Source organism: Calliopsis andreniformis, unplaced genomic scaffold (genome assembly GCF_051401765.1).
Source record: "Calliopsis andreniformis isolate RMS-2024a unplaced genomic scaffold, iyCalAndr_principal scaffold0133, whole genome shotgun sequence".
Classification (NCBI taxonomy): domain Eukaryota; kingdom Metazoa; phylum Arthropoda; class Insecta; order Hymenoptera; family Andrenidae; genus Calliopsis; species Calliopsis andreniformis.
In genome coordinates this window covers 171,800-186,005 of record NW_027480542.1, presented here as the reverse complement: position 1 = coordinate 186,005, position 14,206 = coordinate 171,800, and the positions used below count along the sequence as shown (strand labels likewise).

Genomic DNA, 14,206 nt, shown 5'->3' with positions numbered 1-14,206 from the left:
TATTAACAAACGGTTTATGTTAAAAAAATTCCTGTCTTCTACTGTATCTAAAAGTTAGTCAATTACCTATTGTCCTCCCTGTATATCATCTCAATAGTGCTCCTGTCGCGCGTTGGAGGCTACGCCATGGAATCTCACGTTATAGATGGGAATGCTGGATTTTCGTAGCATCTCTAGGGGGGTGGGGCAAGGATTGGGTCTTGGATAATCAGATACATTGTTCAGCTGTTTAACGGTCATTTAACAGCGTGCTCAAGCGTATTTGGTGTGCTTACTTTCAAAACGTGATGATTGTTAATACGATGTTAATCTAATGGATAAGATTCAAATGACTTAGTAAAAAAAATTTTCCTCATAATCGTATTTCCTTCAAAATGCTTTATTTTATTGCAGTAACGAAAATTGATAGAATGTTATTCCTTAAATAGCAATTATATACTGTTTATAACTCGAAGTATAAGTTTTATTTGTATATTCAATATATTTAACATGCCTTTTTACTTCACAGAGAACCATCAGCAATTTTGAAAAGAATAAAATTTGATTAATGAAATGTTCGGAGACGGATTTACTACCATTATTTTGCCTACATTGTCTACTATGATATTTTTCATATTTACGTTGAATTTTTTCCGATATCTTGTAGGAGAACCTCATATTCACATTAGAGATGTTACTAAAAAGCATAATTGGAAATCTATTAGACAAGAAACTAAGGTATGTATGCAATGCACATGCAAGTATTATTGTATCTTCGTTTATTCCTATTTGAATTGTGTTTACTATTTGCAAGGGTTAATCAAAAACTAAGATTCCCTATTTTGTCAAAATTTTTTACTGCAACTAAATACAAAAATTCAAACTACAACCTGGCAAAAAGTTCAACCAAATGCATTAATATGGAATTATTTAAAAATGTTGTAGTTTTTGAAAATGTTATTGTATAAATATCAAACATATAGGAATATTAGATGAGTTGATACAGTAGCATTTTACATTTCAAAAACTACAGAATTTTTAAATAATTCTGTATTGTTGCATTTAGTCGTAAACTTTGCCATGTTATAAGAAGTCGTAGAAGAACCTTTTTCTGATTAAAGGATTAATCCTCTTTTATATTTACTTTTATATTTCTAAACTGAATTTCCTCGAGGATATTACTACAGTAAGGAAGTAAGCAGAGAAGACAAAGTGGTTTTTCTCTGAATAGTTGGAAAAATTCAAACTGTTTTAGTTTTCATCAAATTACCATTCATTTGTAGACATTACCTCTATTCTGCATTGAATCGCTTACCAGTTGATGTAGAATTTTTAGTTTTACTTCACTTTGAATGAAGTGTTTTAGTGGTACAGCAGTATACAAACTCAAGAAAACACAGGATGCAAATCCAACCTTGTAAATTCATTGTAATGAATAAAAACGAGTAGAATGCAGGTTAGTGCATATAGTTACAACAAGTAGAATCAAAAGTAATCTTGCATATTTCAATGTCAGTGAAAGTCAGTTTCATTCAAAGTGAAATAAAATAGTAACAAAAAATCATAAAATAACTTTTATGGGTATTATTAAAAAAATAAGACTATGTCCTTGCAATTCATGATGATTTGAATTGCCAAAAAATCTTTTTAAGAAAACTGCAACTGTTTGAATTTTCATAATCTTTTAGAAAACAAGCATCTTCACTTTCCCAATCGTTTTAGAAAATTTCATTAAAATTCAATTTAAAAATCTGTAGATAGAGGATTTATTCTTTAAAATGACCCTAGGAAAATTACTGTAAAACTACTTTTCGCACAGTTACAGTACACCAAAAATTGGCAATATCTGACGTAATTATAGGTAAGTTTTGTTTGTTACTGTATTATGAATTTTACACTAAGTGCTGATTTTCTACATAGTTCCAAAGAAGATTAACACATTTGTCTAATCATGGCAAGAGTTTGAGAATTTCTTTGCTGTCTGAAAATGGTTTAAACAGCAAGAGTCAAATTTTTGTTAGGAAGGAATTTTGAAACTTGTGCTGCGATATGTCAAATGCATAAATTTTTAGGGGTCCATGTAAAAAGTAGTATTTAGTGTAAAGTTTGATCTCAATATTGCAATAAAAAGTTTCGACCAAACAGGATGACTTAGTTTCTTATCAATCTTACTATGTGAATGTACAATGTAAAAAGCATATGTTGAAATGTTTATGGGACTAGTAAGAAAGCTTAAATGGAATTCAAAATGTATCATGAAATATCTGATCTAATTATATTTTGCATTAGAGAAAGGGATAGGAATGTGCGATATCCTTTTTATTTTTTCATCTAAGAGAGTCTTAGAATGGCTGCAAAGACAAATTTTGATGAATAATATTAGCATTAATAATGCAAAATGTATTGTATAAACATAAATATTGTGAATCTTAGAACATTTGAATTTTTCATTTTGTCTAAATTAAGGTGGTAAGGTAGTTACGTGACTTTTCAAGTTTGCCAGGTTGACTCTTTGAACGAAAATAATGAGAGAGTTTTAAGAACATCTTACTTGCGTATATGGTACATGACGAAGAGACAGAAAAACGGAAAAAAATACACGTAATACAATTGAGCCTACAGATACCGTGACGACTGTCATGAACGGATTAGCTAAACGTTCGATAGTTTCACAATTCGTAACACTTATCTGTAATCCGCAAATAACATTCGTTTAAACAAAAAAAAAGAACTTAATATAATTTAATCAAGAAAAAGTTTTGTTTTGGTAACGATAAAAGTAAAATATAAAATTCGCAAACAACAGAGAAATAAACCTATTTGTAGAGATAATAATTCTCTTCTTTAAGTGCTTTCTTTTATCTTTAAACCTAAGCCTTTTATAAACCTTAAATATGTTATACGACTTAATCCTTTTGTTAGAACGTCTGCAATCATATTTTGTGCTGGAACCTAAGGAAGACTAACTTTGCCTTTATCCATTGCATCGCGAATAAAGTAGCGTATCTATGTGTTTGGCCATAAAATACAAGATTATTGCTCATTTTAGTAGTGCTTTGCTTATCGCAACAAATGTTAACAGCTGCTAGAGGAACTGTAATTAATTCCAACCGAACACGTTTTAGATAAATCGCTTCTTTTATTGCATCAGAAGCAGCCATATATTCGACTTTGGCCGATGAAAGAGCAATGTTTATTTGTTTTTTAAAATCAGTAAATTTTTACGCGTAATATCTTAAAAACTATTTGAAAAAAGGTGTATACAGGGTGTAACAAAAATGTCGCAGTTCCTTAAAAGGGGTGATTCAGGGGGTGATTTGAAACAACTTTTTCCTTAGCGAAAATGTAAGATGAGGCTTCGTTAACGAGTTATTAATGAAAAACACCGGCCAATGAGAGCGCGAGTTTGCCGTTCGAGCGACTGCGGTAGCGTTGGGTACGCGCTGGGCGCTATGGTTGTACTCCGAACAAGAAAGTCGACATGCGTCGAAGGAAATAACATTAGTGTGAAAATATTTGCATAATGTATAAACGAAAAAGCAATGCAACAAAAGAAATGAACGGAGAATTGGAGAATTAACGTTGAAGATAGAAACGTTGAAAGTAGTCTGCGTTAGATTTAAAAAATAATAATCATTAATGAATTAAATGCAATTCATCTGTAGTTTGTAAATCTGTGTCACTGGGTCACTGTACCGATACTGGTCATCGACCTCTGGAATGGTTTATGGCAGGGTAGAATTTTTCCAAAGAAGCTCCTTGTACCCCCCACGTAGTTTAAGCACCTCAGACCTTCTTTGTTCGGACACTCCGAGATCATGTCTCCTTCGAAACCAAAGCAATAAAGCCATAAATTACCTAAACGCGTGCCCTAGCATAAACCATTTCGACAGTCGATGACCAGGATCGGTACAGTGACCCAGTGACACAGGTTTACAAACTACAGGTGAAGTTTGTTCTCTTCTTCCTTTATTTTTCGTTGTATTGCTTTTTCGTTTATACGTTATGCGAATAAGAGATTTACATATTCGTATTTTTACGTTGCACGTAGTTTTCCTCGATTTTAAGTAATTATTCACTTCAAGTGATAAACAAAAAAAGGATTCGGTGTTATTTATTATGTCGCTTTCAGTTTTCATACTAATGCTATTTTCTTCGATGTATGACGACTTTCTTGTTCGGAGTACAACTGTAGCATCTAGCGCGCGTACCCAACGCTACCGCGGTCGCTCGGGCGGCAAACTCGCGCTCTCATTGGCCGGTGTTTTTCGTTAATAACTCGTTAACGAAGCCTCATCTTACATTTTCGCTAAGGAAAAAGTTGTTTCAAATCACCCCCTAAATCACCCCTTTTAAGGAACTGCGACATTTTTGTTACACCCTGTATATTAATGTTTGCTGAATTCGTCTTGAAACGTACTATCTATTGATAAAAAAAAATATATATAATCCCATTTAAAAAACCAAACTTAACTTTCATATCTCTGTAAACAATAATGATAAAAAAAATTGTTACGGCCAATAAATCAGCCCCCTCTTGCCATTCAATTTCATATAAAAACTTTTTTCGTATCTTTAATAGGTTAGCAAATAATCGACTGTCCAGGATTTCGTGGGACATACTGTATATCTTAATATAGAAAGAGATTTTAGACAATTCGATAGTAAACAAAATATTTTTCTGGTCCTCATTTCCTCATTTCATTTTGGGAACTAACTATAAATCTCTTTCTTTTTTGTCCCATTCGTATATTCAAAATATTCTCTTCGTCCGTATTGCTGTTAAATAAATCACAATTATTTTCTGCTGTATCATTATCAATATCGGAAATTTCTTGATCATCTTCCGAACAATCCTCGTCAATATTATTTATTTTGTCTAATAAATTGATATTCTTCGAATGTCTTGACATTTTTGAGGATGAATATACAAATGATAAAGTAAAAACTAAAATATAAATATATAAATCAAACGGGGCAAAAACATTGAGACCAGAAATAAAAAAAAAGAAAAAACAATTGTAAATCATACCACAAAATATTGTTAGCTCTGTTGACTTTGTCGAAACTATCACTTATACCACGTAATAATTTCTATTATACACTGTGAAATTTTGATGCTCTCTGTAAAACAATTTCAGGAGTGCGCTTTCCGAAGAATATAGTCGTAAATAACATCAATTTTTCAAATGGTTAAATGACCGTTCGTGATAGACTAGACATGCTATAAATTTTTTTCGGGAAGTAATCATTAAAGAAAGTTGTGAATATTGAAAAATGGGTTGTATGTATATTATAGGAAAAGTCAATAAGCTACATGGTGATACAGTAACGTTGTTGTTCCGTTCGGCGAGGCAATCGTTGTTTATTGTTGCCAGATGTGAGAATCCGAGATTCATTTAGACAATTTGTCTATTGAGTCGTCCGTTCGAAAGTTCCACATCTAGCAAAACATAAAACAATTTCGTGCTTTCATCGAGCGGCGTGTTCCTCCCGAGATATAAACATCGAAGGCTGTATTGCCCCGCAGTCGGTACCGTTACGCCAACTCATCGTCCGTTCGAATTATCGGAGGGTTGACGCCGACTCGCGGGACAATACCGCCATAAAAACATCTGGAAAACACTCGCGTGGGCCCGTTCGAGCCGCGTTATTCCGGGGCTCGTTCTTCCTCCCAAGTCTTCGCGAACCTTCGACCTGAGGGAGAGGTTCCTCCACCACCACCGCCGCGGAGTGACCAGGAGGAGCCGTTCCACCCCTATCGGAGCGACTGGGGATCCTCCTTTCTCAGGTCGATAGACAAATCGATTACGAGCTTTCGCCAACGCCCAAAAAACTTTGACACCTCCGAACGCGCGAATCGGGGGAAGAAAAGCTGAGGAGGAATCGAACTCCGGAGACAAAATCAGAAACGACTCGAACGAGAAACGAAACGAAACGATACGAACGAACAACCGAAACGATTCGAACGAAGACCGAAACGATTCGAACGAAGAAGGATACGATTCAACCGATCAGGAGAAAGACTAACGAGTCATTTAGACATCTCCGAAAAGTCCCAACCGATTCGTGGGAACGACTCCCCTATCAAGCGTTCGTGATAGAGTTAACTAGTTATTTCAAAATTAATTTCGCGAAATAACGCGTTGATACGAACATCGGGCGGTTCGTCAACAGTTGTATACGAGAAATTCTAAACGAAATTTGAAAAACAGTCATTTGACCGCGCATGGTGTAGGTTTAGTGTTAAAGAGAAATCATAGTCTATCAAATTCATTTCTTAACCGCACACCATACGAATTCTACTCCCTGTTCACAGGTAAGCCGCTCTATCTGTAAACGTCTTATATACTACGACGCACGGTTCGTTACACTAGTAACAATAATATGTATTTACTGTAAAAATATGATTATAGTTCTGAGAATGCTTCAATGCGAAATCCGCGTTTTTTGGCAATTTTTCCGTTTTTTATTTTTCACAGCTTCAATTATCGATTTAAAAATCTCAAAAAATTCTGCAGCATGTATCTTGGTGTTTGAAATATCTCTTTTTTTGTCGATTTTTTTATTCAATAGAATACGAGTAATTTCCAAAAAAACGTGATTTTCTGTTTACCTCCATTACTACCCCCCAGTTTGAGATAGAGGGTTGAAAATTGGCACAAACTAGTTTTTTCTGATAAGCTATCGAATGACCTATCGCAAGTTGAATTTAGTTTGGGGATACTTTTGACCTCCTTATTCAGCTAGGCCCTTTTCTCTTTTTCTTTAAATATTTATATTATTGCACTTAGACTAATTTGATAAATACTGCAATTTTTTAAATATTAATTTTCATTTATAAATGCACATCTAATAAGTGTATTTAAGGGAATAGCCACGTGACTTTTCGAGATTGACAGGTCGGTATTTGCTGTTATAGTTTTCATTACAGGAATATCACTACCTACGAACACGTAGCTATCTAATAAAGGCGAAATAGAAACATTCTATGATTCCGAGCTGGCAACGCGACTTAGAAAATTTTCTCCTTCACTATAGGTACTATAACACGAACTACGCGTATGTAAGCTCAGCGCATCGACAGCTGAGGAAACTCGAGAAAGAATGCTGTGAACCTTACTCTCTCGCTCTTGAAACGTTAAGATTCAATTGTTCAAGTTGCCAGAAGCGACATGAGCCACGCTCGATCTTTTTAATTGCTCGAATATTTTCAGTTTTCGATTTGTTAAAAGGGGGCAGTGGTTGATCTACTCGTCAAGAGTTCCGAGATCTCACAAATTTTTGAAGCCCCATTGTAGTAAACAAATAATGGGCAATATGCATTGTTTATTTTTATACAATATTAAATATTCATAAAATTAAGAATATATGGATCAAGTATTTGATGTGACATTTGTTTCACATTTAGCGCAATAATAATGTAGCTATATTCCACACTCTTGGTGCGAAACGCTAACAATAACTGATTGTGAGTATACTTTCATTGAATTTGCTTCAAATTTTTGGTAGTTGTTGCTAATGCTATTTTGTTCAATTCTACTGTTATCAGTACGGAATTTCTCGCGAAATAATGAATACATACATATTTTTCGGGACCCTGTATTACGGATCCCGGGGTGACCGCCTGTGCGTAAAGCCGCTACTGGTGCGATCCTTAGAGATGTGTATGAAATTTTTGGGGATGAGTCTAGGAGTGATGGCGTTTTGTGGAATATCTCTATGTCTATCTTTGATGAAGAATCAAAACAAGTCTATATAGATGTAGGATTTCTCCTAATATCTGGGATAGAAATGGTGAGGTTGGATATTAATAAACATCAGTTAATAGAAAAATAATGCAATATAATGATTGATTGATACAACGGTTTTGCGTCGCTTGCCATATTTTCTCAGACTCCCCGCGACGTGCTCTCGCCTCGGGCGTTTTCGCGTTGCCGCGACGGGCCCCGACGCACGCATGACGTCACGCTTCGACGTTACGGCTCTCCGGTGTCCCACATAGATATCTTTGGAAATTAATAATAGCATTCTGAATGAACGTTGTTAGGAACGTTCTTTCTAAGTGATAGATCCTGCATTCAATATTTAGTATGGAAAGATCTTTTTTGTTTTTTTAAAATTTATAGACTACATATAACATTATTTCACAAATACTGCATTTGTTTTGTGCAAATTTTCATTCATAAATACATATTTAAAAAGTATATTTGAACTTTTTTCTAAGATAAGGATGTACATATTACATGTACATACATATAGATGCGTATGTAGGTTTTATGGAGATTTAAAATAATACGTCTGACGTTGCAACCAACCTCTGCGTTCAACGCACACAACCGCACACAAGCACACCCACCACATGAGAAAAAAATGCAATGGATCACATACACACGGAGGCGTTGCGTTGTGTGTTTCGACATTACGTCCAAGGAGTGAAAGTTTCTCGATAAGACATAAAGAAAAAAGTTCAAGTATGTGTGTTAAATATGTATTTATGAATGAAAATTTGTGTAAAAAAAACTGCGATATTTGTAAAATATTGTTATAAGCAATTTAAATATTTAAAAAGGAAAGAAAAATTTCTTTCCAGACTGGGTATCGAACATCTGGGACGCGTCATTTACAATCAAACTATCATTCGCAATTACGCAACTGCTTATTTTGAGGATACTATTAACTTCACAACATATAGCATGTGGCAGTGCGTGTAGTACAATTGAAAAGAAGGTGATTAGATGAAATTGAAAGTAAAGAATATAATCTTTGTATAAGATACTTAGTTTTCGAGAAAGCTGTTTCTAATAATTCGTCTGATATATGTGTATTTGACTATCCCCGAGGTTTATACATGTATGAAACATATCATTTTATATGTACATGCCTTCCCGGTTGTACCACATATCCTAATACAATCTGTCTATAGATTTGTTTTAATTGTTATCAAGAAATACACATTAGCATGAGATATTTCACAAAATGTCACCGTTTAATTTCTAGATTCATCCTTCAGAATTTCATACAACCCTCTGAGGATCCCACCGAAGAGTCAGTCTCCTTCTAATTGTAAGTTGGAAAGTGAAAATATTTGGGCAGTCCAAAAGATTGTACATGGCTCGTGCCACTTGCCAGCGACTTGGATAGCGTTTGAGTTTTAAGAGCGAGAGAGTGAACTTCAGTTTATATTCGCCTTCTCTTTTAACTTCCTGAAGCGGTCTAAAGTGGTCCCAAACACCAAGTTGACGTACACGCAGTTGGTTTGATGGTGTGTGCAATGGAGGGGGAAATTTTCAGTAACGCACGTCGCCAATTTGAGTATCACAGATTTCAATTTTACATCGACAGCCTTTCTAATTAGGCGCCGCTTCCTTTGCACAAACCCAACTAAACTTGTTACATATTTTATTCTGTTTCGTCGATAACCGAGCAAAAAGTATCACTGAGACATGGGTTTACAGGAGCTAGTTTTTCGTCCTTATGTAAGAAGTTTTTCGTCCTTATATGAGAAGTTTTTGAGCTGGGAAAGGGTTCATTCGAAAGAAAAAGGTTCAGTCGAGTGCACTCTAGTCACGATTTAACGAGCTTGTGCTGATATTTAGTAATACGAATGTTATAAAGTAGAACAAAGATCGACCGTTTATAGTCGTGGAATCCAAGCAATTTTATGTAATTTAGAGAATGATCTGAAGGAAATATGTGTATATATCTTGTGAATATCCTGCGAATAAAAATTTATTTTAAACATTTATTCAAATAAAATTTAATTCGAACGATGTTCAACTCGGATACAAGGTATGAGAGGGCCTGTGGTACATACAACTAGGAAGAAGGTGATTCTATTACCTGTAGAAATATTTAAACTGAAAATACAGCATATAGTTTTTTATAAGACACTTAGTTTTCGGGCTGCCGCCCAACCCAAAACCCCTCCCAAAACCTCTCCCCGCTAATGAAACTAACCCAGACCAATTCCGATCACATTTTTTAATATTGAAAACATTTTGCGAATATTTCGAAAACTAAATGAGACCGCCGGCTATATGTATAGGGAAAAGTTGTTCAGAATGATGACTTTGACAACATATTTCAAGGTCATTGAAATCGGAAGTGGCTCCCCTAATCTATACAGGGTGTTTCTAAATTCGTGGGAAAACTCGGAGGTGTAGGTAGTAGACAAGAAAATAAACCGAAAACTTCATATACAATATTCTCGGAAACGCTTAGTTTGTTAGTTATAAGCGGGTTTATATTTCGTAAAATACCGATATGCCAGTGGCCCATCCCCTTTAAAGGACTAGGCATCTCTGGGCCTAAGTGAGTCTCTGACGACTCGCAACGCATGTCGAGAGATACTTCATCAAATGGAAAAGCGTACTTTCTAATTGAAAATACTATTGATATTTATCTACAATTAAGGGGTTGCTTTGGCATTTTTAGAAAGTCGAAAATTTTGCTTTCTCATAAAGGGATATCTTGAACCTGTTTAAATAACGTGGAAAAGATTTCATACTAAAATATTAAAAATCCGACTAGAGTATTAAAGAAGAACGCTGTGTGTGAATAATAACGACTTACCATATGTTTATAATCGATGTTCGAAATGCCCTCCACCCTCACGCAAACACATCTCTAGTCTTTTCCGAAAGGATTCCTGAATTTTCAGAAATATTTCCGGATTCGAAGATATTTCTCCATTCAAACCGAATTTCATTTTTAATATTTTAGTATGAAATCTTTTCCACGTTATTTAAATAGGTTCAAGACATCCCTTTATGAGAAAGCAAAATTTTCGACTTTCTAAAAATGCCAAAGCAACCCCTTAATTGTAGATAAATATGAATAGTATTTTCAATTAGAAAGTTTGCTTTCCCATTCGATGAGATATCTCTCGACACGCGTTGCTAGTCGCCAGAAGCTCACTTAGGCCCAGAAATGCTTAGACCTTTAACAGCTCGAGGCCTCGTCGAAGCCTGGACACTGACCTTAAAGGGGATGGGTCACTGTTACATCGGTATTTTACGAAATATAAAATCGCGTATAACTAACAAACTAAGCGTTTCCGAGAATATTGCATAGGAAGTTTTCGGTTTATTTTCTTGTCTTCTACCTACATCTCCGAGTTTTCCCACGAATTTAGAAACACCCTGTATAATTACCATCGTTTTAATACTTAAGGGGGCACTCCTTGTGTTTTGAGCTGTGTGCGTGCGCTCACACAAGCCAAGAAAGTCATACACGTATACGCGATGAACGAGAGAGACAAACGGTTTTGCAAATTACGTTTTACGTCTCGACACTTGCATAAATGAATTTTTCGCGGGTACAAAACCTACGGGTAGACTTCACGACATGGTGGTTTGGTCCGTTTCAACTCCAATAAACACTATACGTTGTGAAAAATGTAAAATTACAAACTGTAAGCATGAAACAGACGCTGTTGTAAACTAGCAAGATGACTGCCGAAGTGACATTTTTGCAAATATCTCACGATTTAATGTTTTTTTCACTCATAGCACACCAGACCACCCTTCCTTGAATTAGCACTATATCGTGAAAATGCTGTTTTCCTCAATTTAACGCTTCTTGAAGGTGTAAAGCGTAATGTGCGTTGTGCACCCGTTTTGACAGAAAAATAGTTCAAGCGTTTAGTTAGAAGCGTTGATGGTATATCTCAAGCAATTTGGTCATATTACCATCAGCATCGATGAAAATACAGATCAGTTGATAAATGTAATTTAGAATTTGACAGCTGAATGGCGTATTCATCAAATACACAAATACAGACGCAAGAAAGGCTTAGTTGCTAAAAGGTATTGAAAATGTGGTCACGCTGTTGCCACATATATGCATGTACATATTACAATTCTGCCCATCAGGAAAACTCGAACGAATCCAGCTCCAGCCGAGATTCTGATTCTTACTAATAAGAGAACATCACAAGGCGAAAATCTCCGATTTTGATGAAACTTTGCAGGATTGTAGATTAGCCGAAAATATTCGACACGTATTTTTTTTATCGGTTCTAATTCATGTAAAGGGGTCAAAAACCACCCCCAAAGTTGGGGGTGGACAATATATTTCGTTTAATATCTCGAAAACTAGTACGTGTAGCAAAATGGTGTAAATTGGGCGAATGTGTATTTTTGAACGACGAATCCACCTATGTAAACAGTTTTTAAAAATATCAATTTATTTAAAAAATATATTAAAAAATAGTATATTGTTGTTGTTGTTTTCACTGACTACATGCTGATCGATCGTTTTGCAAATTTGTGTACAAGTACTATGAACTAAAACACAAAATGCGGCAAAAATAGAATTTTGAATTTTTACGTTGTAAACAAAATAGTAACATTCCTAGTTAGACTACATTTTGTGCGAAATTGAGCTCTGAAACGAGTGGTTTTACAAAAAAAATATATCCCTATAATGTGTTTGTCATTATATTATGATACATGTTGTTTATTATTCAGTAAATGTATAAATAATAACATTGGTAATAAATACTCGCAGTGTCTTGCACTCGTTGCAAACAGTACGAGAGGTTCAGTGTGAGTGACCCTAGCATCGATGAAAATGTAGCAAGTAAACATGGTTTACAAATCATTATCCTTCAATAGTTATTATCTACTATATACGAACAATTGCAATTGTTCCTAAATTGTAGTTTAATCCACTAATTTTACATGAAAGTACCTTAGCTGAATGAGAATTAGACATTTACTCATAATTTGCAGGTGTTGGGTTCGAATCTCTTGGTAGCTTTTTATTTTGTTTTCAATTTTTATTTCAAATAATTTTAATTTTCGTATACCTTTTCACAGATTACAATTGGACCACTGAGCTCAATTCACCAATTTATTATTGGTACCAATTTTGTCAGTTCGAAGGTCATTTACTACTATATAGTATATTACGAGTAAAAGCATTATTCAAATTTGGATCAGATCGGATCCAAAAACTAGTAAATGGAATCGACATTATACAAAATATTATAAAGACATATGTTTTTCGTAAAGCCACTCGTTTCAGGACCCAATTTCACACAAATTGTAGTCTAATTAGGAATGTTATTATTTTGTTGATAAGTTCTGTCACGCTGTTGCCACATCAATTACAATTTTATCCTTGAGTAAATCTCCACTGAATACGCCTTAAGGGGGTACGGTAGTCACGTGACATTTCGAAATTGCCAGGTCGGTATCTGCTATTACAGTTTTCGTTACACAAATAGTATTATCCACAGACACGTGGCTGCTTGATGAACGCAAGATGGAGCCTTTCTATGATTTCGAATTCGGGAGGTAGCTTAGAAAATTTCCCCCTTTACTGCACACACTACTATACGAGCTATGTGTACGTGAACTCGACGCTTCGCGACCGACTTCGGACATTTGCGGAAAGTAGAGAGAGTGCGAATATGAGTCTTACTCTCTCAGTCTTGAAACTCCATATTCAACTGTTCTAATCCCTGCAAGCGGCACGAGCCACGCGCGATGTTTCCGATTGCTAAGATATTTTCTGTGATTCAATATAGCACTGAATCGTGTGAATGTAGTGGTATTTATCAAACGACACATGTTATTTGTATGTGTATAACTTTTACAAGTGTCACATTCTAAATACCACTACATTCATATTATTCATTGTTTGCTCACGTCGATGCCTTTCTCGAGATAGACACTTTTTCCAAATATCGTTATTATATTAATATGAAGATCACGCATATGTGTACGTGTACATAAGTATACGTATACATATACAGTAATGTTACAGACGAGAACCGCGCTTGGGTCTGGTCGCGGCTCTCGTCCGTGACTGGTAGTCGATTTGGCTTCCTTTACTCTCGGTCGCCAAGATAATTGATGCACGACCGAAGAAGCAAAAAAAAGGGTTTCGCTCGACCGTCTATGCTCAAGCTCGATGCCCGAAATCAATGACGTTACTAAAGACAAGTATAGCATTAGGGATTAAGAATAGGAAAAATTGAAGTTTCTTATTTGCAAACGGATTTTCACGCAAGTAACACCAATCGATTCCTTGTGCTCTTCCGAAGAAAATGATATCACATACGACATGATTCCGATTATTTATAATAAAGATACTTAATAACTTAATTTGTAGAAAGAGCTGACTTGTCCGTTTTCCGATTTATTATTTCGCTAGATATTATTCATCCTTTTTATATATACATAGAATATAGAATATAGAAGTATATATTATTTTA

At 35.1% G+C, this 14,206-nt stretch overlaps 1 protein-coding gene across 7 annotated transcripts in view; it reads left to right on the top strand.

The window, feature by feature from the left end:
• Window positions 1–238: 238 nt before the first annotated feature.
• Window positions 239–14,206, top strand: part of Dgkepsilon (diacylglycerol kinase epsilon) — a 156,195-nt gene continuing 142,227 nt past the window's right edge. For 6 of the 7 annotated variants that reach the window (XR_013003243.1, XR_013003242.1, XM_076391867.1 and 3 more), the window contains exons 1-2: window positions 241–336; window positions 509–717. Coding sequence is in view for 5 of the 7 variants with exons in the window: in XM_076391867.1 (XP_076247982.1) it covers window positions 553–717 (165 nt within the window). In the remaining 2 variants the exon portion in view is untranslated. Of the gene's footprint in view, window positions 337–508; window positions 718–14,206 lie in introns of all 7 variants that reach the window. The other variant, XM_076391866.1, reaches the window with a different exon arrangement.